The sequence below is a fragment of the Podarcis filfolensis genome (genome assembly GCF_964270895.1).
Source record: "Podarcis filfolensis genome assembly, chromosome: 1".
Taxonomy (NCBI): domain Eukaryota; kingdom Metazoa; phylum Chordata; class Lepidosauria; order Squamata; family Lacertidae; genus Podarcis; species Podarcis filfolensis.
This window is the reverse complement of record NC_139604.1, coordinates 49,793,817-49,820,014: the sequence shown is the minus strand read 5'-3', so window position 1 is coordinate 49,820,014 and position 26,198 is coordinate 49,793,817. Positions and strand designations below refer to the sequence as shown.

Below are 26,198 nucleotides of genomic sequence, written 5' to 3'. Positions count from 1 at the left end.
ATGTTATAATATCATTTAAACAGTTTCCTTTTTTTAATAACTTTTTTATTCAAAATTAAAACAAAACATATTATCCAGAAACATATCATCCTTATTCCCCCCCCCCATTTTTCCTCCCTTTTTGCATCTCATTGCCATATGATCCCACTCTTCACATATTTCTCCACTTTTCACCCACATGCTCCAACTAAAGATAACATTTCATGCACCTGCCAAAGTGGATTCTACCAGCTAGCCCATGAAAACTCTTCTCCTTTCAATGCCCGCCGGGTTCTGGGAGAAGAGGGATCTAGAATGTTTTCTAAAGACACTGAGTCTGTCAACTGTCTCTCCCCTGATGCTTCTTCCTCTTCCTGCTCCTCTCCCATTATTTACCAGCTTTTCACCTCATCTGCCTCTGAGCTACGACCTCCCAAAAGCCACCGTTGTAAATCTATACTGTCCTCCTCTAGAAGGGCCAGGCTGAGGAGGCCCTTCCCACCATTCCCCCTCTGTCCAGTCCCTGACAATATGTGAGGTTTCTCAGAATGTGGGCTTCACATGTGTTCCACAAATACAGATGGTGCATTTTATGGCTCTTGAGACTGCTGTTACGAAAGCAACGAGCAAAGAAGGACGCTGTGGCTCAAGGAAATGGATGAAAGTCCAAGAAGCAACTCTTTTTCTTGCTTTCTCCCATTCAGAAAGAGAATCCCGAGAGCATGAGGACCCAACCACCTCAGAAATGGCAGAGGAGACCTACCCTTCCAAACCGCACAGGAACAAGGGACATGTGCGCCTCCCTGAGTCCAAGGTAGAGGCCCTGAGGAAGGATCGCAGGAAGAAGCTGACTTTATCCAAGTTCGTTGGTGGGGCAGAAAACACGGCACACCCTCGCGTTGCTGCCCCTGAGCTGAGGCCAGAGTTTGAACTGGTAAGTGTGGTCCTTCCCTGTACCACATGTGCCCTTGCCCTTCATTCTCTTGCTCCATGTCTTGTCTCCTCCCCTCTTCCTACCATCTATGTTCCCACCATAACTGCCATGCCGGTAGAGGATGGTTAGAGAGGGATATTGATAAGTGGAAAACATGGAGCTGGCGGGCACAATTCTAGCTGCTAGTTTAAAGCCCACTCTGCATAGTGACTCTTCCCTCCACCCACCTTCATGTGCTCAGCCACCCACCACATAATGAAGCTGGTTTCCTCCAAGCAGTGCCAGTTCCAGGTTCTGCCAGGCTAAGATGCTCTGTGTGTGTGCCCATTGCCTCACCACTATTACCACTGCCCATGTGCTTGCCTCTTGGCTCAATCTGCACATCCTCACTGAGATAAGCATGCAGAAAACACTACTAATCTTAATGAATTCTGCTTAATCTGACCTTATCTTGGGAGTTCCGTGCTTCATCCTCCTCAGCACCTGATTGCTTTCTCTCCTCTTTTTTCAGGGCCCTTGCCGTAGACAGATGGAGGCATCGCTGCAGGAGCTCAAATCAAGCCAGCGCATGATCCCCCGTGCCGTCCACCTTCCCAACTGTGACAGAAAAGGGTTCTACAAGAGGAAACAGGTAGAAGCTCTGCTTGGAGTCAAGCTCTGCTTTGTGGTCCAGGGGTACAGACAGCAGGGACTCTTCCCCATCAAACAGCTTCGAGTCAATTGACCCAGTCTCCTAACAGTTATTTCACCACAAAATCTAAACTGGTGTTCCTCAACCTTGGGCCCTCAAGGTGTTGTTGGGCAACAACTCCCATCATTCAAAGCTCACTTACCCATTAGGGCTGGCAGGAGGTGTTGTTGTGAGCTTTGAATGATGGGAGTTGTAGTCCAACAACGTCTGAGGATCCAAAGTTGAAGAACACTGGTCTGAACCAAGGTTGTGGCCTATGGATTTATGCTCTGTATGAGCCAAGCATTATGTCGCGCAGGAGGTGATTAAATGAATAAAAAAAAATATGATTGCAAGTGACACCATTAGCATCATGTGTAGTTAGGAACCCAAGCAACCCTGCAGGACAATTGCCCACATTTAATTGCCTTAACCTACATCTTGATCCACCAAAATTTGCAAGTGATGATGCTCATCATATCCATGCTGGAAAAAGTTTATTTCTTCAGATTAAGCTGCAGTTAAAGGAGCAGGCTAGGCTGGTTTCCACCTCTCCCACACCTTTACCCAGAAGCAAACTGTGCTTATTTGGGGTTCTAGTCTAGTTAAGGCCTTAACCAGCAGGCCAGCTGGTTAACTCCCAGGTTAACTTCCTCCAAGGTGGGCAGGGGATGTCTTCCTCTCAGGGGAGGTGTGACCATCCCAGACGTCCTCCACTCACTCTCCACCCTTTTCGTCCTCCTCTCTCCAGTGCAAGCCATCTCGGGGCCGAAAACGTGGACTGTGTTGGTGTGTGGATAAGTACGGACTGAAGCTGCCGGGAACGGATTACGTAGCCGGAGACCTCCAGTGTCACAACTTTGACAGTGCCAACACTGAGTGAATTATCCTTCTTTGCCTCTCCCTGCCAGAGCCCTTTCCCCCACCCACCCATTACCCACCCACACCTCACGACGTGCCCAGGAGACTGATTCCTTTCATCTCATTTTAAGAAACTGAGGACCTCGGAATCTACGGTTATTATCATCAACTTCTCTCAATGGCAACGGCAGAGACTAAAGAAAAGGCAACACTTTGAAGCCAAATAAATGGATAAATAGAGAAGGAAGGAAGGAAGGAAGGAAGGAAGGAGGCAGAAGATGAAGATGACAAGGCAGCCACCACCTCCCTTGGGACATGGCTCTAAGATAACTCTGTAGGCCTCCATGCTTGAAAGTATCATCATCCAGCCACCCAGACAGCACCAATGTAGGAAGCTCTCAGAAGCACTTGAATTTTGTTTTTGTTTTCTTCCCCTCCCCCTTTTTTACTTTAGTGGGTTTGAAACCTTAAGATTTTGGGAAGTACCTAGTTTAACCAGCAGAATCCTAGGACAAACAGGCCACTCACTATTTCAATCCACACACACATAATATATATATTCTGTCAAGGTTCTTTTTTCAGTGTTGTCATTTCTCTACTCCTTCCCCTCAGGGCTAAGGTTTTATTTGCTCTCTCTCCCTTATTTTCTTTTCAAATAAAAATCAAATGGATCAGAGAACATCAGAACCTACAGCAGGGTGAAGTGAAGCCATTGGTTAAAAATCAAAATTCTTCAGGGACTGTTTCCCTGGGCAGTTAAGTAAGAGGTTTGACCTGATTATTTGAGGTGCCATTGTCCATCCCTCTCCTGTGTAAATACAGCTGTGGTGCACATGTTTACTCTTTGTTGAACAAGTCCCCTTTCTTCCAAGAAGAGTCCTTTGACCTCCAATCACGTAAGAAGCCCCACAAACCTCTATGCAGCTTCTTGTGTAAATCAAAGGCATTCAGGTTTGTGTATTTGCAGGATCATGACCCAAGCTGAAGCAATAGCATGTCAGGTATCCTGCAGGCACTTAAAGCATATTTTTCTTGTTGTCAATTATGTAAACTGACCTGTGGATATCCACACAGTGCTGAGCAATTATTATCACGCTCTACCCTTTAATGTAAAGGTGAGGACAGGGGAAATGACTCCTATTATTGTACTCGCATATACTAAATCATTGCCCTGAGCAAGGACAATATGAAGCAGTTAAAACATGATTCATAAAATCATGCACACTAGATTTGTAAATCTAGTCCACAGCTAAGGAAACTATTTTGCCATCTTTCAATGTCTATGAAGTGACTGAGACCTTTTTTTCCTGAAAGAGACTCTGAAATTGCTGCATGGCGGGCAGAAATTCAGTACATATTAATTTGTCCCCATAAGTACATCTTTTGTGCTGGAAAAAAGCTGCACCTGCTTAATTTCTGCCTGTTGTGCCACTGTTAGTCTCCGCCAGGAAAGAAGCAGCTATGCAAACAAATAAAAAAATCACCCGCAGAATCCAATAATTTGACAACTTTCATGTCCAGGCTTGGGCATGCCACTAAAGCCATTTTTTAACAAATATATATATATATTGTTTAACATTTTTTAAACTCCTCAGTATGTCTCCATGGACATTGCCATGACAAGGATCTTTCCTATGCTCAGGATGGTGAATGAGAACGCAAGAAAATGACAAGAGGGAGAGAGAGAAAGGATTACCCATCCAAAGTCACTAGCATTAGGGGGAAATCACCAAAATAGTAGCCATTAAGAAACATGCAATCCACTTGAGGGTGCAGAAGAAATGGAACCCATGGTGATTTCCTGGAGGAGGACACAAAGGAGTCGAGGACACTGGTGTGGTGGGCTGCAAGCACTTCTGGACAACATACAAATCAGAAGCATGGAGAGAGACAGAGAGAGGACTGGGGTTTTTGCTTGCAGGCAGATGAGAAAGCCCACACTGCCTGCTGAGCGTAGAAAAGAGCGCTGTTGGTAGGAGAACCAGGAGGACACCCACAAGATGCTACATGCACTACTAAGCACAGAAGAAAGGGAAATGAGGAATCATCCTGGCAGAATGGCTACAGCATGAAAGTGACTGTGGTGGGTTTTTCTTCTATCTATCACCCCCTTCACTGCCAGCAGTGTTCAGATCAGCTCTAGAACAAAGATGAAAGCCAACACACCATTGGGGTCTTCCCAGAGATGTGAGAACTGGCCAAGAAAATCTGGATCAGGGAATCCACAGATTGGCTCTATGGAGATTTGATTTGTCTTCTATAGAAGAGAGCAGGGTGGGGAGATTTCTCCACATTTCTATGTGCAAACACCCATCCTTTTGTGCAGAGACAAGGAAATATGGAGATGGAAACACACACACACACACACACACACACACACACACACACACACATCCTTCCAAGGAAAAAGTCTAATCATCTGGGTGGAATTCCTACCCCAAAATTCAACATTGCAAACAAAGCCCACTCCATCCTTTCACCTCCATCTTTGATCCAGATTTTCTGGAAAGTGTAAATGACTTCTAGATATTCCAGTTATCCCCTCCCCTGGGCTTTGGCAGCAGTGGTGAGACTTTTACCCTTTCTCCTCCGAATCAAAGCTAAACCTACCACAAGCTCCTGTGTAACAGAAGGCCGAACTGTGCTTTGACTGGAACATTTGTTATCATGATGGGTGAGCCTAAGTCCCATTTTCCCCACAACCCTGATTTAGCATGTGGAAAGGTAGAAATGCCTTGTTGTTTACTACCTGCATTTGGGTTGGATTATTTGGCTGTGCCTCTTTCCTAAACTGGATAAGTCCTTGGATGCTCTGCTGACAATGCAATCTGAACAATATACCCCTAGTTAGGTAGCTCTTTCCCAGTTCCCTGGCAAAAAGATCATCTATGTCAGTCAAGAGAGCTTGTAGGACAGAAGGAGCATCATGGTCCCTTTTAGAAATTCTATACTTACCAAGGTGGTATAATTGTGCTTCTGTGTCAACAAGTGTGTGAACTGGGTATGGGAGCAAATCTGTGGTAATGATGGAAAGGAGGGGTAGTGCCCTTGTTGCCTTGCTATAGGCAACCTGAGATGCTCCCCCCCCCCCCCAGCAATGGCCATAATCCTGATCTCCATGAAAGACACCCGTGTGCAACATTTGGGCTGTCCCTGAAGTCTTCTACAAAGTAGAAGGACAGAAATTGTTTAAGCATTTCTTCTCAGGCTTTCAACATGGTTCATGCCTTTGGGCTGATAAATCACTTGTATTGGGACTTGGTTGGTAAACGAAAGGTCCTGACCGCATCTGTCCTTCCCCATAGAAGATTGTGTGGACAGCCCCAGTGGTGGGCATTGGTCCCTTAGGTGTTCACACTTGGGATTATGGCCAGTATTCCAAAAGGGGGAGACCTAAGGTAGCACCAAAAATAAAGTGTATCTTGAGAACAAACTATCATAATGGCCAAGCCAGTAGATCAGAAATGGGGAACCTGGGGCTCTCCAGATGTTGCTGGACTACAACTCCAGTCATCGCTGACTGTTGGCCAGGCTGGCTGAAGCTAATGGGAACTGGAGGCCAGCAGCAACTGGAGGGCTGCATGGTCCCTGTCCTTGCAACAGATTATATAAGGCTTTAATCTGGTCCTGACATTTCCAGGGGTAATTCATACAGGAGACTTCTCCATTCTAGCCATTACAGAGAGGGACAAAGTGGTCCTATGAAACCTGGTGATATCTATGCTACAGCAAAGCTCAGCATTGGCTTCTTATCTCTTTGGAAAAAATGAGGTTCAGTATGAACAAAGGCAAGAGGGAATTCTGTCATCTTCCAACAGTGAGAACTGAATCCATTTTGCTTGCTCCAGGGCACGTATGGTGCACTTTCTCTAGGTCTAAAGAATACATGGGAAAGGTCCATGGTAGAATGACTATGGGCTGCGAAGAGGCTGATGAACTTAATCCCTTTGGATTTAAAAACAAATCTCTATTGTCAAAAGAAGATTTACAAGGAGGAAAGGACAGTGGAGCAGAGTGCACATATAATCTACATAGCATATAAAGGGGCAGGAGATGTGCTGGGCACATAAGAAATTATGGGAAATTTACACTACAAAGTTATGCTGATTTTGTACCAATTTAATTGTCATGGCTTTTGCCAAAGAAGCCTAAGGACTGTTCTTTTTTACAGTCCCTAAGGTTCCCTGAAAGGAGGGAGTGATTCCTAAATCAGTGTAAGTGTGTGGTGTAAATATATATCTTTACAGGGCAATCCGTAACATGTCTACTCAGGAAGAAGTCTCATTGAGATCATAGGGACCTATTCCCAGGTAAATGGGTAAAGGATTGCAGCCTTAGTTGCATAAGATGAAAGAATGTTTCTAAAATCCTTTTCTCTCCCCAATTGGTAGAGTCAGTCTCTTGGTGCTCCTGGACTGGTTTCAACCAAAACCATCTTTTATCCTTCCTTCCTAACTTCCTTCCTAACTTCCTTCCTTCCTAACTTCCTTCCTTCCTTCTTGATATGTATTTTTTTATTATTTCCTGAAACTTGAAAACCTTTCCCTATATAGAATATAAGATCCCTTCTTACTCCGTAAACAGGGCATGGAGAGAGCCACTTCATCTCCCACTTCTCTTGGACACACACACAGATATTGCAAGCAGGTGAGGGGGTTTGGAGTACATAATATTCCCACCTAACTGCCAACTCACATTGTAAAAGGATTTTCTCATAAGCTCAAAGGATGCCTTTGAGGACTGTTCCATTACCTGGTTGCAAACTTTGCTAGCAACTGCAGAAACCATTCCAAGTGCATTGGCCACAGCTGATTTTCCAGGAGAGAGCACATCTTTCATCCTTGCTGCTTAAGTATGGAGAACCCAAAGCTGATGTAGACTTTCACCATTAGAAGATCAACCTTCATGGATTTCTTAAAGCAGCACTCACAATCTCAGCTGAAAGGCAGGGAAGCAGCTGCCCCAGTCTCAATCCTACAAAGCCAGTGCTTCTCTTTTTGGTTAATAAAAATGAGGTGCTAGTACCCATACATAGATAAAAGTCCATGGGCAGCCCCCCCAAGTGAATACTGTCACAAAAAGTTCCCAGTGTTCTCAGGGAGGAGGGTTTTTTAAAAATAACGCAACCCCTTTTCCTGACAGGCCCTGCAGAGCAGACTAGGGAATCTTCCCAAACCTGAGTGTCACTTCCATCAAAGGGAGAGCTCCCCAAGAGCCATGCTCCTATCAAAAGTGCTAAACTTGCCGCCCTGGACCTTAAAAGTGGGTTGACATTTTTATGTGCCCTCAAGAGGCCTCAAGCTAACCACTGGCATGACCTTTGCAGAATTTGCATGATCACCTCCTAAGAGCAGAGGGGAAACTGTGTTTGCAAACAGGCTGGTGACAACATTTGGGAAGACCAAAGTCTGTAGAACATGGCTAGAAATAGGACTGAGATCTTGGGCTACTTTATCCATCATATTCATTCATTCATACCTAATAACAAACCTTCACGATCCTATAACTGTCAAAGGCAGAGGAACCTCTTTCCAACCTGTAGATGCCAAGGCACTATAGCATAAGAGACTATGGGGAAACAAAACCTGTTAGAACTGATGCTGGCTTTAGAAGAAAAGTCCTGAACCTCATTACTCTAATAGCACCTGCTATTAGAATAAGTCTTTGTTCTTTACCCCTCCTACTAGTCCTTCATTTCTATTAGCCTTTTGTGTTACATTGGTTACAGTGCCAACTTCTGGCAAGCCATTCTCAATAATCTCCCCCAACTATAAGCTACTGGTGAGTGACTCACACGACCTGCCATGTTTTTTGACGCATGCTCAATTCCATTATGTTATAAGCTTTAAAGATGGCATATTTGCCATTGAATGCACAGATCTCCCTCCTTCCCTTTGGCTGGCGACTCTGTGCCTGAATCGCTTTTCCTCTTCAGTTACCCATGATCCCCCATAAAGACTCCAGCTGCCATTGGTAGGAGATGAAAGTTATGCCACCTCAAGAGAAGGATACTATCTCCATTGTTGACCAAGGAGAAAAGGCTCACCCAGTTTACTTCATTTAAGAAAGAGCTTTCCTGCCAGAGTAGTGAATCAGGGTGGGAGGTGATGAGAAAAAAGATTTAAAAGACAACGCGGTGGGGGAGTCCCCTTCAGAGACATTGATCTCAGAGACTTTGCACAGGGAAAGCGTGGAGAACGTTTTGGAGGCAATTGGTGAGATACCTTTCATCTCCAAAGCAGCTTCCACTTTCGACCTTTGTGAGTGGGATTCAGGAGCATATAGAGATCTTTAAAGTCTTAGAAGGTCCCACTGCAGCTGATGCAGGTCACATGCATATCCTATGTTTGAATCACATGGCTTCCTGCAATCCTGGGAACGAGAGTTTCTTGCTCTCAGAGCTGCAATTCCTAGCACTCAACTCTCTTGGGGGGGGGGGAGGAAACCACAGGCTTTAGACATGGTTTAAATATACGGTGTGGATGTCACCATAGCCTACGAACGACAATATCCAGGGGAGCAAAGACCTCCTTTCAAGCTGAGATATTCCTTGTCACTGTTGCAGAGGACAGTTTTATTTCGAAACCACTAGTACAAGAGCATATTGCACTATTTCTCCACTTCATCTCTCTCTCTCTCTCTCTTTCTCTTTCTGTCTTTCAACAGAGCATCTATAACTTCAGCAGTTGACAGGTCACTGCAGTCCCAGGCCACCTTCCTGGTATGAGCATCCCAGATAATGCCCAGGGAGGAGAGGGGGGCTTGCAGCACTCCCAACTTCCAACTCCACCCACTCTCAGCCCCTCCCACAACAACACTGGGACAGCTCTTCTACAATGCAGTTATTGCCCTCGGTAGCACAGTTAACAATACACACATGATTCCGAGTATCCTACCTGGTTTTTAATCATTACGCAGAATTATTCACTACACATTTTACGGTAGCTTTTACTAGCTTTACATACATACAGTAGCTCTGTGGATATTTTTTTTTTCTTTTGCAGTAAACAAAAAATATTCATACTCTTACCGGTGGGGGGCGGGGGGGAGCAGTTTGTGAAAAAACTGACAATGGATGAGGAGTGTAATTGCTCTGTTTAGCATTTTGTACTTTAAAAAAAAAAAGAATCTCACATTTTATTAAAAAGTGAAGATTGCTGTATACTATTTATTCAACTTATAATTTATGTTACTCTTTGATCTTTGTCTTTTCTTATGACAAAGCATTTATTTAATAAAGTTATGCATTCAGTTAGCCTGTGTGCATGGCTTGGGGAATGTCTGTGTAGTGCACTTGTGCTGAATGAATGTGATTTGCCCATCTTCTATTGAGGAAGCCGGCTGAGAATCTTTCAACTTTACTTAAAAGTAGCAGAATGCCCATCGTGTGAACAGAAGCCTTGCAGATTGCAAGGAGATGTGGTGTTCCAGGCAGGTTTTATCCTCACTGCAGCCCTTTACTTTTCTGCAGAGGAGACAATGGTGCCCATTCACTTACAAAGGGAATGGGGAAGGGCACAGCTGCATATATGACTAGGTGAGAGCTAAATCTACTTCCTGATGAGCCAGACACTGAGAATCAAGTTTGTGATGTGCAACACGGACCACTTCAGTCAGAGACCGTGTTCATTCAGCCCTACTCTGAATTCTGATGTAGGGAACTCACATTTATCAGCAGCGTTTTTATGCCTGGCAAATGTTATCCCTTCCCTCTTCCCCTCTCCATGAAGAGCAGTGGTTTTTGCTATTTCTGAAATAAAGTACTTCTGTTTTGCACAAAAGATGCAAATGTATCCTAAAATCAGGAAGCAGAGATGGCAACTGCAGGAGAAGTGCCACGCCTGCCAACACAATGGAAAGTACAATTTTGCTGTCCACACTTATCAGTAGGGGAGCATTTCTCATTTTGTTCCGATTAAAAACAAACAACCTACCACTTTTTCTTCATTTTTGCTCTCACAAGGGACATGTGCTTTTAAATTAGTCCTAGAGATGGATCTGTTGGTTCTTCTGGTTTCAATGGAAGAGCACCCATTTTTCCTTCACCTAGCATGCCTTGCAGCGACCCAAGATCTATTTTGCACTGGGCATGATGTTCCACAACCTGACTCCCTCCAGATATTGTTGGGGCCTACAGCTCCCATAGACTCCAGCCGGCTTGGCTAACATAAAGGCGTATGCGATCTGTGGCCCAAAACATATGGAAGGTTCATGGGGAAAGAAAGCTCTGTCTAATTGAGGCTGCAATCCTATATCTGAGAGTAAGCCCCTAGAAGACCATGGAGCTTACTTCTGACAGACATATATAGGATTGTGCTGTTGAGACTGTAGGCCACATTCTCCATCCCATTGCAATATTGGCTAATTGACTGGAGTCGTTAGATGCCAACTACTAAAATGAAACAGCCTCCAAGTGACTTATACCAGCGGCGTAGCGTGGGAGGTGCAGGGGGGCCGTCCGCACCGGGCGCAACATCTGGCGGGGGCGCGCTCGCACTCGCAGCTCTCTGCCCCTACCTGGCTCACTCACTCTCTCTCACTGCAGTGCTGGCTGTGCAAATCCGATCTGAGCCGCCGGGTCGCCGCCCACTGTGGAGGGGGGGTGCCAGGCGTGCGGTTAGGGGGCGCAATCCACGGGTTAGGGGGCGCAAATTACTTGCCTCGCCCCGGGTGCTGACAACCCACGCTACGCCGCTGACTTATGCTATAATACAGCAATATAGTATACAAGGGGTTAAACCTCTTTGGGTTGTATTCTATGTAAGGCTATTTCCTGTTGCAACAGAACATGTCCATCCCTCTCCTGCCCCTGCAACTGTTCTAAGGGTTAGTCCAACCCTCCAGAGCAGATTTGGGGATAGCACAGGGGAAGGAGAGGTGGCAATCGCCTTGCACTAGCACCAATCCTTGCACTAGCACAAAAAAACCTTGCTGAATATTGCCCTTTGTTCTCCCTCCCACCTTCCTGCCTGAAAGAAAGTGAACTTACTAGTAAAAGCTTGTTCACTTTATGAGTTCTCTGGCTGGTCCTCACAAATCTATCCATGTCACTGTTGCTGGCATAAGTCACTGCATTTTGCTGCACTGCAAAGAAGCCCGCAGAATCTCCAACACTGTGCAACTTGGTGCCATTCTTTAAAAGGGTCAGGAGCACATGGTGGGTAAAATAAAAACACACTGTGTTGATGCATCCCATGTTAAAACAAAATTAAAAATGGCAGCAGCTGCTATATTAATTCTCACCACACGAGGGAAGCACAGACCAGAGCTACTTTGAAAAAAAAAAAAAACACCTGAAATGTTTGTGGCCAAAAACGGCAATAAAGCAGGGACTCTGTATTGCACTGGTGCATCAAAAGCCTTATATAAAGATGAAAACCTTGTAAACAGTTACGTGGTGTTCTGAAGTTATCTTCCAATATCTCATCCGAAAAACAGCACACAGGAGGTATTGTGAGAAACTCTGGCTGGTGTGCCTGGATTTTCTTTTATCAAGAAGTAGTGAGTCTGTAGTGAGTCTAGCCCAGGGATGGGGAACCTTTGACCCTCCCGATTTTGCTGAACTATGACTCCTTGGCCATTAGCCATGCATTAGTCCAGCAACACTGAAGCTGGACTGAAAGTCAGACCATTGAGACATCTAGCCCAATAACCCATCAAGACCTCTGCTTGAGATATCAGAGGGCCCTGACCCAGGGTCTCTTCCCAGTCCTTCACACTCACCCAGAGGAGCCAACTTCATCTAAGGCAGCATCAGACCTCTGCCAAAGGCCTTGGATGGGGATGAGAGATTCTTTAACTGCAGATACTGGGGGTTGAACCTGAGATCTTTCACATGCAAATCTCAAGGAAATGTGTTCCATACAAAGGCTGCCACTGTCCAAAGTATGCCTGGTTGCCAGGAATACCTCTCACTGAATTCAGTGGGATTTACTTCTGAGGAAGCATGTGTGGAAGCAGCCAGGAAGTATTAAATCAAATGGTCATTGCTTCAAGATAAGTGAACTTGGATAAGTGAACCAGAACTCTCCCCCCCCCCCCTTGTCTACATGCTCTCAGGCAACAGAAGAACACCACTACAACCCAAACAATACACAGGACCCCACTCCCTCCAGAGCAGCTTGCATTGATACCCGCAGGATCTGACAATTAGGACAGAAGGACAGAAAAAGGCTCCAGAGTGATGGGTGCTGTAATTGATGCATCTGAGCAAATTGGCACTGGGTGACTTTCAATAAACCCTGCCAAGTGATCGCAGCAGAAGCACAGCGAAGGGATGTCCTGATCGTAACACCAGCTCAGCCCTTTGACTAAGGCAAGAACAAAAATGCTGGCAACCCTTTCCAGCTGAAATCTCTCTCTACATTCCTGAAGACATTGTTTTGTGTGTCCTGGACTGTGTGTGCGTCTGTGTGTTTGGGTGGGAGGACAGAGTTGTCAAGCCAGACAGTGGAGACAGGATCATGGCAGAGCTTGTTCTCAAATTTTTCAGGTTAATAACAAGGACTTTTTTATTTAAAAAGTACTCAAAATAATGGAATATTTCATTCTAGCCTTTTTAGGCTTTTCCAAAGGCACTTCTGTGCTTGCCAAGGCATATTTATTTATAACTCGTGCATTTGGTTTCAAGAATTTGCTCCATGACCCCTCTCTATTCCTTTGATTAAGTTATAGTATCAAGAGAAGAACATTTTATTCTCCTTACAACAGCCATAAAACAATCTGTTTCACTGCCATTCTGAGAGACCTACCTAGATTCTGCCTGGTAGCTGCTCCACTACCTAGGAATCCAGAAAACAGACTATATCCATTCATTCCATTCCATTCCACTTTGTTTCTGAATTGTTTCCTGTGCAACATCCCAAAGCCATCCACAAGAAGAACATCATAAAAAGCATCAATAAAAACATCAACACTAAATACATGACATACACAAATGGGGAAACATCTACCCATCAACCCACCCACCCCCCAAACAAAACAACCCAACATGGATATTAAAAAGTCCTCCACTGGATGTTTCAGGAACTTGATTGTTCCATGATATAAATGCCACAGAAATTGCCACCTGCTGATTTGCCTCTCTCTTGACCTTCAGCAACTAGCTATAAGTAAGGTGGAAGCATGCTCAAGAGTCTAGATCCAGACATTCATGGGAATGGGGAGAAGAAGTCTCCAATGACTACCCCTGATTTCTGCATGCTGCCTATGGCTATATGGTGTTGCAGTCAAAGTGATTGATGAAAGAAGGGTGGTAGCTCAGTAGCAGGCAGAAGGGCCCAGGTTCACTCCTAACATCTCCAGGTTGGTCTAGAAAAGACTCTTGCCTGACCCCCTGCAGAGCCACTGCCACTCAGTTGTCATTATCCATTATCCATTATCCATTAATTATTATTATTATTATTATTATTATTATTATTATTATTATTATTATTATTTATTACTTTCAGCAGCCAGACACTGGAGAGACCTGTCAGAAGTCCAGTGGTATCAATTAGCATGGGAAACAGCTTTATCAGAAAAACTAACCAATAAACTGAAACTGACACAGGGACAAACAGAAGAAGATGCCTTCACCCAGCATGGTTCCCCTTTATCACATACACAGCCCAACAAGACAACAACCAGAATCCACCAACAGCATACGAATCAATCTGACTAATCTGATTCAAAAATACACACTCATATCCCACTCAAAGAAAAAACAATTCTCACTACAGCCAACCAAAGACAACCCTAGGCCACCCCCAACCTCTCTCACCCCCCAAAGAAATAAAGTGAATAATAAAGAGAACCGATACAAGTGACGCTGACACAAGACCCCACACATACACTAAGTAGAATACTGTAGAAGCATTGCCACCCAACCCCAACCCCAAACACCATTCCCCCCTCCCCCTCTTTCCCCCTTTTCTTCCTAATGTAACACTAACGTCTCAACAAATGAAACTGATCTGTAGAAAACACAACTGGGGGAAAAGAAACATTGCACATACTTTTGTAAACTAAGAAATCTTTAATAAAAATATATTTTTTTAAAATAGTGCTGAGAATAATGCAGCTTCCTGCATTAATGCATTTTATTTTGAGCTGGAAACATTAAATGTTTCTGAGATTACAAAATGACAGAGTGAGAAATCAGCAGTGCTCTGCTTGGGTTAGACAACTCTGGAGACAGCCTGTTCATGCTTACTCAAGAACATGGGGACACCGTACCAAAGGGAAATGTGGCCCAACCACTAAAGTTTGCAGCGTCCTATAGCGGTTTCTTTTTTAAAACAACAAAAGTCCATGGAAATACACACCCAACTGCACGTCATATGCCACATACAGTTTCAGCCATAGCTAGTGCAATGCTGGGTTCTGTGCTACATTTTGTCTGGCATGTTCACAGACCCTTAGGTATATTGCATGTGCACCAAAGGCAAGAGGCACCTCTTCAGATATTTTCAATAAGGCTTGTGGTATTGTGAATGATTTAAAGTGTATTCGTGCACAAGTGCAAGTTGCCACTTGATGCTGCGCCCATCAAGTGACAAACCTGCAAATCTGATCCGTCCCCAGTTCCCCTTCTTACTTCTTCCAAGTCAAAGCCATCCTCAGGCAGGACATTTGGATTATTCTTGGGAAGGAGGTTGGGTGGGTCAGCACATGGGATGCTGTATCCACTCGGGTGAAGCAACCAGCCTCATGCCTTGGCCCTGCTCAGTTAGGCCCATTTCACTGCAGAACAGCCCAGCGCAGGAAATGGGAACAGAGTGACCTTTGAAAAGCAAGACCTCCACTTGTGGGTAAATGGGTTCCATTAAAAGCGCCAGCTTCCCCATCTGTTGTATTTCAAACACTAGCAATGTTTTAACATCCAAGAAGCAATGGAAGATGAAATGTTCCTTGGTAAGTTAGGTCCTCCGCCCTCAAAAAGATGGAAGGGAATGCCCTTGATAAACATTTTCAGTTAATAAATTCCATTTTTCCTTATAAAATTGTGTGTGCCAAGTCTTGAAGTGGGGAAAATATTTCACATAACTCTGAAATCTGTGTGTCTCCAAGGTTTGCTATGGTCTGGGCTGAGCAAGTCTTTCCATAACCCTGGGCAGGACTGGAGAGAGACCATCCACCCCAGTCCTGAGGCATTTAGCTTTATTCTCTTTCACTACTTCATTTATGTCTGTAGGAGTTATAATATATGCATGTACCTATTCCAGCAGGCACATGAACAGGAATGCAAAAGCGAAAAGTCCAAGTGTTTGCAATCAATTATAACTTTTCTTCAGTGTTCCTGTGATAGACTTCTTCTAAAGGCGTTACATTTGCCATGGAATACCACCAAAAACAACCGACATATCTATTGGAGCCAAAGGGAAGTTTCTTTTAAGTCTAATTGCAGCAAGGAAGAGGGGGGAAATAGGGGGGAGTTGCAGATGGGGAGTGAAGAATAAATGCTTCCTAGCTGCATCCACCCAACCCCAACCCCACAAACAATTGCCCCTCCTCAGCTGCAAAGAGAATTTCCATCTTTCTACCCTAAGATGTACAAGGAGGACATTTTCTGCAGGAGAGTCACTCCTGGTCCGGGGAGAGTTAACATTCCCCAGCCCAGCTGTGTTCCCATGGGTGAAATAATCCCTCACACTGCAAATAGACTTTAAAGACTTAAATTGCCTCCAAAGAAACAGGTATAATATATGGGCTATATGGCTGATGAATAACAAATGGCAACCCAGCTTACAATTTGAAAATGTAAGCAGCAGTTAAGCTGAGGGTTGCACACCTGAAACATCCATTGCTCGTATGCATGTACAGATGGCAACTTCATTGAATAGGAGCTTGGAGGGCTTGCAGGCACAGAGAAACAAATAGGGTAATGTTCATTGGGTGAAGGCATCCCTGCCCCCTCTCTGGTACATGGGGCAACATAAAAATGTGACTTGAAACACAGCAGGGGAGGTATAAAGCAACACTGGTGTAGTTTAAGCCACTAATATGTATATAGCCTAAGAACTGAATCCAGAACAGCTCCAGCATTGATAGGACAGAATTGACTCTCTCTAGACACATCCCTAGAAAGATAGGCATTAGGGACGCGGGTGGCACTGTGGGTTAAACCACAGAGCCTAGCACTTGCCGATCAGAAGGTCGGCGGTTCGAATCCCCGCGACGAAGTGAGCTCCCGTTGCTCGGTCCCTGTTCCTGCCAACTTAGCAGTTCGAAAGCACGTCAAAGAGCAAGTAGATAAATAGGTGCCACTCTGGCAGGAAGGTAAACGGCGTTTCTGTGTGCTGCTCTGGTTCGCCACATGACCCGGAAGCTGTACGCCGGTTCCCTCGGCCAATAAAGCAAGATGAGCGCCGCAACCCCAGAGTCGGTCACGACTGGACCTAATGGTCAGGGGTCCCTTTACCTTTACTTTAAAGGAGTGGCTACACAGCAGAAATGGACATGCTGCTTTGGAACTTGGCAAGTAGAATGCCATAATCTTGGCTCCTTCATAGGAGCAAAATCACAGGTCCTTTCCTCCGATATCCCAGTTTTGCCATGATGGCATTTAATGGCATTTCCCCTTATACCTTAATCCATTCAAATAGCAAACAGCTTTACGGGGGTGGGGGTGGGGTGGGGAGCCTAACAGGAAATCCTGGGGTGGTATTCAACAAAGTTTTACTCAGAATAGACACATTGATGTTAATGAACATGTCTAAGTTAGCTCCATTAATTTCAGTGGTTCTACTCAGCCTAAATCTCAGTTAAACACTACCCTTGGTGTCTTCTTACTGACTGTACAACTCTTTGATTCATTAGAATTTAAGCTAAGAGCAGAGAGCGGAGATATTTGCTAAATTATCCTCCTGGGCAGCAAACCAGTCTCCAAGCTGGTTCATTGATTTTGCAATGTAGTACACAGGAACCCCCACCCTGTGTGCAGCCACGCACGTACCAGCCGGGATCTAATTATTAATTTGCAGTTAGCTAGTAGCGCAGCACAATTGGTGAACAGCAACATTGAAAAGAAAAAGAGAGCGTGTAAAAGCAACAATAACCAACCAACAAAGGTTTAAAGTTCTAGGGAAGGTCACCCTCCCTGTGGGTTACAACTCCTTGTATGCTAGACCACGCTGCAGAGTTTGTTGGCTAGCAATTTCACAATTAAAAGAGCTGGGCCTCCTCTTGTAATTCTTAAAGTGACCAAGCCTTTCCATTTCCAAACCTTACTGTTGAGGCTCCTTCCGTAAGTATATAAGAGCTGCCTTGCCATGAAGGTCCAGCTAGTTCTGTGTTGTGTCTCCAGCACTGATGAGCCAGATGCCTGTGAAAGCTCACTAACAGATTACTTTCCCTGTCCCCAGAATCTTGCCCTCAGGAGTACATTGCCCCTAGCAGATGTTTAAGTTAGCTAAATAGCTAAATAGCTACCTTCTCTCCCCCGCCCCAGTGGAATGCCCTCCCATCAGATGTCAAGGAAATAAACAACTATCTGAGTTTTATAAGACATCTGAAAGCAGCCCTGTTTAGGGAAGTTTTTAATGTTTGATGTTTTAATTTGGTGGAAGCTGCCCAGCGCGGCTGGGGCAACCCAGTCAAATGGTTGGCATATGAATAATAAAGTAGTATTAGTATCAGTATTAGTATTATTGCCATGTAGATCTGCCAAAATGTATAACCATGAATGACTCTGGTGCCAAAGCATCATTGTAATACAATTAGGTTTTAAACAAACAAACAAACACCCACAAACCACAGATGACATCAGGCGGAGTTTGCCACTAGCCAAGGGCCAATGCACGTAGCCCATTGCTTCCTTGCTGCTTGGTGCGGACAAAAAAAGTTTCTGACTCAGGCAGCGGTGATGGCTGCTTCCTCAAGGAACATCACTCACTGGTTTTTTTGTTCACTTGCTCTCGCTAGATGGCCCTGCTGTCCCCACATTTTGCTTCTGAACCATCCAAGGAGAGAGAGGGTACATGAGTACTTGACGTCTTCTAGAGGCAGAGGACAAGTGAGGGACCAGAGGCAGCAACAGCAAACATCACTTGCCCTGTCTTTGCTGTTGACCTCAATAGGAAGAAGCAAGGAGCTACTTCTCACTCAGCCTCTCTCACTTGATGGCATGGAAAGGAAGATGGAGCCCAGTCCTGTTCACCATTGTATGAAGTGGCTCCTCTTCCCATGACCACCCCTCTATGCAGCACCACCCAGAGAGACAGTTGCTCTCCATTTCCCTCTAGGTAGCACTGTGGACCCAATCTTCCCTGCTGAAAGGGTGAGCGAGAGAAAGTAAGAGCAGCTACTGTTTTCTCTTGCGTACATATGGCACTCCCACTCATAGGAGCCAACTCCTAAGTGATGAGGCTTAAAATATTGGGGGGGGGGCTAGGCTTTCACAAAGTTGGTTGAAATTTCTGCACTATAAATGCACAATCTTTTCTGCACACCTGTTTCCCAAACAAAGAAATATGAGGTTGTAATCATAAAACAAATAGCACTCAATGAATGGGTTTCCTTCACTTCATATAGTATTTATCACCAAAGGTTGCTTCCAGTGGACCTGTTTATTGAGCATTCATCTTAATTTATTTGCACAATGTTTGCAGGGAGCTTAGACGATGTTGGCTACTTATTGGGCATTCATTCTAATTGTTTACAAGGATATTATATGATGTTGCGTCATGCAATCATTATTCAACACTTTCCAGTGTTCCTCATCATGTTCTTCATCACATAAAGTCTAATGGGGGGGCAGGTCTGTTGTGGAAGAGTGCCAAATCAGCTCCGATTGTACAGCCCTAATTTTCTGTTATGTGATTCAATCCTACCCCAAAATAGCAGCTGTCTGAAGGCTCCCTGTGTTTATCTTAGCAAGTTAATCAGAGTGTTCCTGGCTGCCCGTATGGATGGTTTACAATTTGACTGGAAGACGTTCTGGTTTGTAGCTGTCATTGTTGTTGTTGCTGCTGCTGTTAGCAGAAGTAGAAGTAGAATTAGCAGCTATTATTTGTATCATTTTTATAATCATCTTCCACTTTATAGAGAAAGGCCTCTGTTCTAATGGGTGGAAGTCAGTAAGGCCTATTTGCGCCATAAACATCCAATGGTTTTATACCAGTTAAACCACCAAAATATTATGGGAATTGTAGTCTGGTGAAGGTGCTAAGAATTCTCATCAAGATTTGGGCCCCACTCAGAAAAAGAACTACAGTTCCCAAGAATATTGTAGAAGGGGAATGAGTATGCAGTGTAGATATGTATGCAATAAGTATGCCATGTGGATATGCATTCACAAGGCAATGCTATGAAGTGTCTTCATATGCAGCTCATAGCTGTCAACTTTTCCTTTTTTTAAGGGAAATTCCCTTATTCCAAATAGGATTCCTCGCAAGAAAAGGGAAAAGTTGGCAGCTATGGTGCAGCTGTGTTATAAACATTGGCCTGCAGTACCACACCACACAGCATCTTGTATTGAGCAAAGGAGTACAGGCATCTAGCCTTGTCTCACTTCTTAGGCAAAGGCATCTACTACCCATCCACCCCCACAGTAACACAGGGGTGTCTTACCTGAGGCCCTGTGGATATTGCTGAACTACATCACCCATCAGCCCCCAGCCAGCATGTCTGTGGAGATTGGAGCAGTGACCTGGTTGCCCTGCAGAATCATAGACTTTGCTATGAAGAAAGTGACTGGGAAGTGTGGGATAACAATTTGAGTGATGCTACTTTGTATAACGGGACGTGGATGGTGCTGTGGGTTAAACCACAGAGCCTAGGACTTGCCAATCAGAAGGTTGGCAGTTTGAATCCCCACGACGGGGTGAGCTCCCGTTGCTCGGTCCCTGCTCCTGCCAACCTAGCAGTTCGAAAGCACCTCAAAGTGCAAGTAGATAAATAGGTACAACTCCGGCGGGGAGGTAAACGGCATTTCCGTGCACTGCTCTGGTTCGCCAGAAGCGGCTTAGTCATGCTGGCCACATGACTCGGAAGCTGTACGCCGGCTCCCTCAGCCAATAAAGCGAGATGAGTACCGCAACCCTGAGTCAGTCATGACTGGACCTAATGCTCAGGGGTACCTTTACCTTTACCTTACTTTGTATAACCTCCCCACATACAAATCAGAATGAATGCCGACATCCTCTAACCTCCCTGAAAACCTTTGCCCACCAAATCAGAATACAGGCTTAATAAACAGGTTGTCTGGAAGTGACCTTACACTAGCTGGGACAGGGTGGAAAATGGCCATTCCCTCTGACAAAACAACAGAAGAGATATTCAAACATCCAGACACAAGTAACGAATAAAGGAGACGCCCCAAAGGTCTCTCTTCCGGAACACTGTGATTGCCCAAAATGTTAAAACAGCAGGTTCTTGAGGGCAGGGTCTGGAAAAAAGTATGACCTGCCAGTCATTTCTGGCCTAACATTTGCAAATCATTCGAGGGCACTGTTTCCAGCAATCAAAACTTGTCTCTTTGTTCCATGGAACCTTCTGGTTCGGAAACCATTCCCCAGAGATGACACAAAGTTTTGCTACTTTCCACCCAAGGCACTTCACTTTCTCCTCTTCTGTTGTCAAATAATGAATTTCTTAATCCCCATTTTAGTTTCATTCTTTCACTTTGTTGAAGGGCAGAAGCAGGGACTAGGTTTCTGCAAAATATCAATACACCTTTCAGGGGTTCCTCAGCTGTAAAAGGGTTGAAAATCCCTGATCTATAGAGTGCCTCGATATCCTGTTACTACAACCGCAAACGTAATTGCTTAAAACCACACAGGAGTGCCCCATCTGCTCTATATATTTAAAGCAGTATCATACCACTTTAAATAGTCATTGTTTTCCTCAAAGTATCCTGGAAAATGTAGTCTGTTAAGGGTGCTGAGAGCTGTTAGCAGGGGAGCCCTTTTTTCCTCAAAGGGCTGCATTGCCTCTTCCCAGGGAACTTTGAGAATTGTAGCTCTGTGAGGCAGTGGCGTAGCGTGGGTTGTCAGCACCCGGGGCAATGCAAGTAATTTGCGCCCCCTAACCTGTGGATTTTAGTAGGGGCAGAGAGCTGCGAGTGCGAGCGCGCTCCCCACCAGATGTTGCGCCCGGTGCGGCCGGCCCCCCCTGCACCCCCCACGCTACGCCACTGCTGTGAGGGGAATAGGGGTCTCTCTCAGCACCTTGAAATACACTTTTAAAATGTCTTAAAATTTATTCAGAGTTCTAGCAAAAGCACTCAGGCATATAAAATAAGAAGACTTGGTTAATGTTTGATACTCTGTTGTGTTTCTTTATACATATTCTGTTTGAAGTCCCCCAGAGTGACTGGAGCAACCGAGACAGATGGGCAGGGTACAAGAAACAAATTCTTATCACCATTCTTATCATCATTATCATTATTGATTCAAAGCACCAGAGAAGACACACACACACACACACTTATTAGGCCTTCAATGCACCATTTACTCTTCCCTAAATGGATACTTCTTTTGACTCCTATTGTAATGACTCTTAAAAGAGAAAAGAATTATATCCCTTCTCACCCACATGGCAAAGTGAAGAAAGAATCTATACAACTCTGTCCACATATCACATAATCGGGCACTTAAGACAAAGTCAGAGAGCTTCTATGGCATCCTCCAACTGTTAGCAGGTTTTCTAATAAATGAACAGAAATAAAACTTTACACATACCAAAAAATGCCTCTGCAACTAGGATTAATGATATAAATTAGAAAAATCCCCATGACTTTCATAATTACATAATTCATCAGAATAATAAAATTATGGTTGCAAAATTCCAGGCTTTCAAGCATAATATTCCATCCAGTGTCAGCCCCCTACCATCCTGTTAGTAAGTCTGAGCCAAGATTTCAAAAGTAACTTTAGACAAAAGGCAGACAATTTGTCCACTAGAATCAACTGATCTCCAACAATGAACAGGACATATTAACTAACACTTAAGAGGAAAACATGACACATAGCAATACTAGCAGCACACAACAATTATAGGAATGGCAAGGTGGGGTTTTTAATAATACAAAGGAAGAAAAACACATGAAAGGAAGAATTAAAATAGCATTTTATGTGGATTTAATCAATTTATTAGGTGAATTTTACAAAGTACCTAAGCAGAGCACAGAAACCACCAACCCAAATATTTAAAAAATCTGAACAGAAAGCCAGTCCCAACGCACAGCCAAACTGACTCAAAGAAAACCCAGAGTAATAGGAAAACCAACCATTTTTAGGCCAGCCCCCAAAACAGGAGATATCTTTTCCACCTTTGGCAAGCTGTATGATCCACTAACTAGAGTCACTGCCCCACCAAAAAAAAAACCCACAAAAATGATCCATTCCTTTTATGGTAGATTAGCCTGCCAGAAAACAGATTATTTCCTCACAGATTGCAATGGATGAAAAGCAGTTTTTAAAGAAATGCAGTTCAAAAACATTGTCTATAGCATAGAATGCCATAACTAGATAGATCTACAGAATAGACACCTGTAGCATAACTAGCTTTAAATATGATCAATTAGAGCATAGCATAGCTATATAGTTGTTACAGCCAAAGCTCAGCATTCTCTTCCACACAGTTTTCTCAACATGCTATCATCCCTGTTAGCATGATTAACAAAACTCTGGATTTGAGTGTAGATCTGCAGTCAAAAGATTGGGGGTATGTAAAAAAGACGGTGTGTGGCTCAGTTCTGGGTTGCTCCTATATATATTTCAACTGAGTGTGTATCCTTATGCAGCCAAAATGGCACTATCCAAGCACAAGGAGACTTGGGAGAATCCCAAAGTTTGCAGAAGTACAAAGAATATTTAGGGAGGAAAACCCTAAAAGGGTGGCAACTCCAACACAACCTACTGAGCATGCTCAGTAGACACCGAATGCTGGCTGACTGCTGGGGCTAGGATGGAACAGAAAAGCACAGAGAGGGTGGAATGGAGTTTCCTGAAAGAGAGCATTGCTGGCTGGTTGGCTAGCTGGAACCCTGGACAGGAGTTCTCCACACTTCATCGTTTCCTTGTTTTTGCAAGTCCCGCTAGTTGACTTTTATGGGACAAACTACCATGTTGCAGTCTAGGGCAGTGTTGAAAGGAGGCAGAATGTGGTTCTCATAAACAGGGACTACCCCAGGGGTGACCCTGAAGGCGTGCCTTTACTTTCTCCCAAAATACTTTGTGCCACTCATTCCTGTGTAAAGCAAAATGCTGCATTTGTGGAAGAGACAAAACGTGCCCAGACTACATAACTCAGAATACCGACATTTGGGGTCTCATGGCTGGGATCAGTGTCTGCCTCTAAAGGCCACTTGAGTGTTTTAATATGCTTCCAGTGCCTTCTCACTCTCTCCTGCATACGAATGAGAGGGGTTCAAGAGGCACACTTACCTTCCAAGCAAAGTTTTTGGGTTGGGAGAGGATGGAAACTTAATTCCATTCATAGGAAACTGCCTTTAACCAGGTCAGAATATGAGTCCACCTGCTGGATGGCCTCTAGACCAGAACATTTTCCAATGTTATCTTGAAACTTTGGAACAGTGCAGCATGGATAGGTTTGGAAATGGAGAACTGTCCTGAAACCTTGCTCAGACATTAGTGATGGAGTGAGGAAACTATGTGTGGGTGGAAAGTGGAACTGAGGAAAGCTCTGGAACATGGCCTCTCTCTAAATTGCTCCTGAGTAGATGAACTTGTTCAATGTTTATAGCACTTGTAAAAAGAACAGAATTACTGCAGAAAAGCTTCTCTCTCCCAGCTTGGTTGACAAAGGACAGGTGGATGCTCCTATTATTATTATCATCATCATCATCATCATCATCATCATACCACACTCAGGACGGTTCACAAGATAAAATCAGAATATAAAACCATAAAGCACGTACTCAAAATAAAAAAACAACAACCCAATAACACCCCCCAAAAAAAGAGATGAGGATAAATTGTTATAGATTGTTGTTTACAGAGTGGGGGAATATCTACAGTTTTTAAATTAAAATATTACTTCAGAATGCACCCAACATCCCCATTCAGTCAAGTCTTATTTTATATATAAAAGAATCGCAAACACCTCACACTGATTTATATTCCATTCTTCAAGGTGTTTCCAGGGGATTGGAGCTGCCCTTTCAGCTGTTTGCTCAGGTTGGCTTTATATGTGAGGTCAAGGCTATGTGGCCTAGTCCAAGGAAAGGTGTCAAAGGTGAAGATCCTCTTTGTTGGCCCCAGTGAGGCTGGAAAGCCTGTCTTGGCAAACTCCTTGTCAGAGAGCACCGAAGGCATTGGTAGTTATCTCCCATCACATGCAGTAAGGACCCTAGAATACAAGAAGCCAGATTTCGGGGGAAATGGCAAAGGAGCGGGGTGTTGGATTGAACTGTGGGATTGTGGAGGGGATCAAAAATCCGAGACTTTCTGGCCAGTACTGATGAAAGATTCCCATGGGGTCACTATTGTTTTTAACCAAGGCTCATCTGGCTGTGTGAAGGAGATTGAAATGTGGCACTCTTGTTTTATCCAGCAACAGCAGCTGCCGGAGAGCCAGTGCCTGCTCATTTCACATCATAAGCCAGGCAGCGCAATGAACCCGGGAGAATCTCACTTTGCCTCCACTGCTGAACTGGCTGCAGGTCATCCACTCTGGCCTCAAAGAAGATCCTGAAGATTCCGGATGGAGTTTGTGAAGTCCCTCAGTGGCATTATCAAGTTGGGAAACGAGAACCAAGACAGAGAGATGCTGCTGATCACTTAAAAGCAGGATGAACGTTGCTGCAAAGAAAATAAAATAAATGCCCGTTTAAACACACACACACACGTAGGTTTCCAGGGCAGCTCTCAACAAGTTTAAAATTTAAAAAAACAAAACAAAACATGAAAAACAAGAAGATTAAAATAGCAAAACATAAGAGGCATATAAAAGCAGACAACAGAATTTGTAAAAAAAATCAAGCAGCATAAAACAGGTAAAGAAAGGGTTAATGACTTGAGCCCATCACCAATGTATCAGGTCTAACTGGAGCATATCAGTTTGGATGGCCAGAAGGTGGCAGTGCTTGCCTGTCCAATCTCCTTTCTCTTAAGATCTCCTTTCTATTAAGATGGCCCCATAGGAGTTTCCTCCCGTACCCTTGTCTTTTTAGGATTACCACACAACTTTTAACAACTTGGCCTTCTGAGATACATTTTGAGTCTTTTTGTGTGTGGAAGCAATGTTCAAAAGACAGTGGAAGTGATGTTCAAAAGACAGCTACAATCTCATTTTGCTGCCTGTGCTCCTTTCCATCCTTCATGGCTTCTCCTCCCAACCAACCCCAGTGATTACTTTTCCTTTTGATGAAGCCAGTAGCCTCAGTGTGGGATCTACGCTGCCTAAGAACAGCACTGCTGAACCAGGCCAAGGGTGCCCTCCACTTTAACTCCCATCCCTGAGTCAGCATGGCCAATGCCCTTTGGAGATGTACTCCAAAGGGACCGCATTGGCTATCACTAGTTCAGCATCCTTTTTCAGAAAAGCCCCATCTGGCCCAGTGATGAGTCTGTGGCATCCATGGATCATGCTCTACTTGTCACCCTTCCCAGAAAATGCATTTTGTCCATTTTGTCTGCATTTCTTACCTGGGTATTGCTGCCGATTTTGCTCTTCCCTTGAGCACTGTCTCATTGGCACACTGAGCAGTCACCTTTTCTTGAGCTGTTTCCCCCATGCAATCCTCATTGACCGCAGTTGTCATTTGAGCTGCAGCGGCAAGCTTCATGATGCCTTCCAGTGACCGGATGT

General features: G+C 44.4%; 1 protein-coding gene, 1 long non-coding RNA gene and 1 pseudogene across 3 annotated transcripts in view; all 3 read left to right on the top strand.

Moving 5' to 3' along the window:
• Positions 1–9,699, top strand: part of IGFBP5 (insulin like growth factor binding protein 5) — a 44,449-nt gene extending 34,750 nt beyond the window's left edge. Inside the window, exons 2-4 of the mRNA XM_083585970.1 lie at positions 684–913; positions 1,425–1,544; positions 2,335–9,699. Coding sequence (XP_083442096.1) covers positions 684–913; positions 1,425–1,544; positions 2,335–2,466 — 482 coding nt within the window. The 3' untranslated portion in view covers positions 2,467–9,699. The remainder of the gene's footprint in view (positions 1–683; positions 914–1,424; positions 1,545–2,334) is intronic.
• LOC310749485 overlaps positions 1–26,198 on the top strand; it is a 465,633-nt gene that overhangs the window by 52,180 nt on the left and 387,255 nt on the right. The gene's annotated exons all lie outside the window — the stretch shown is intronic.
• LOC310744629 (intraflagellar transport protein 22 homolog) lies at positions 23,175–25,183 on the top strand (annotated as a pseudogene). Its single transcript has 2 exons — positions 23,175–23,216; positions 24,480–25,183. The product of its transcript is annotated as an intraflagellar transport protein 22 homolog (transcript).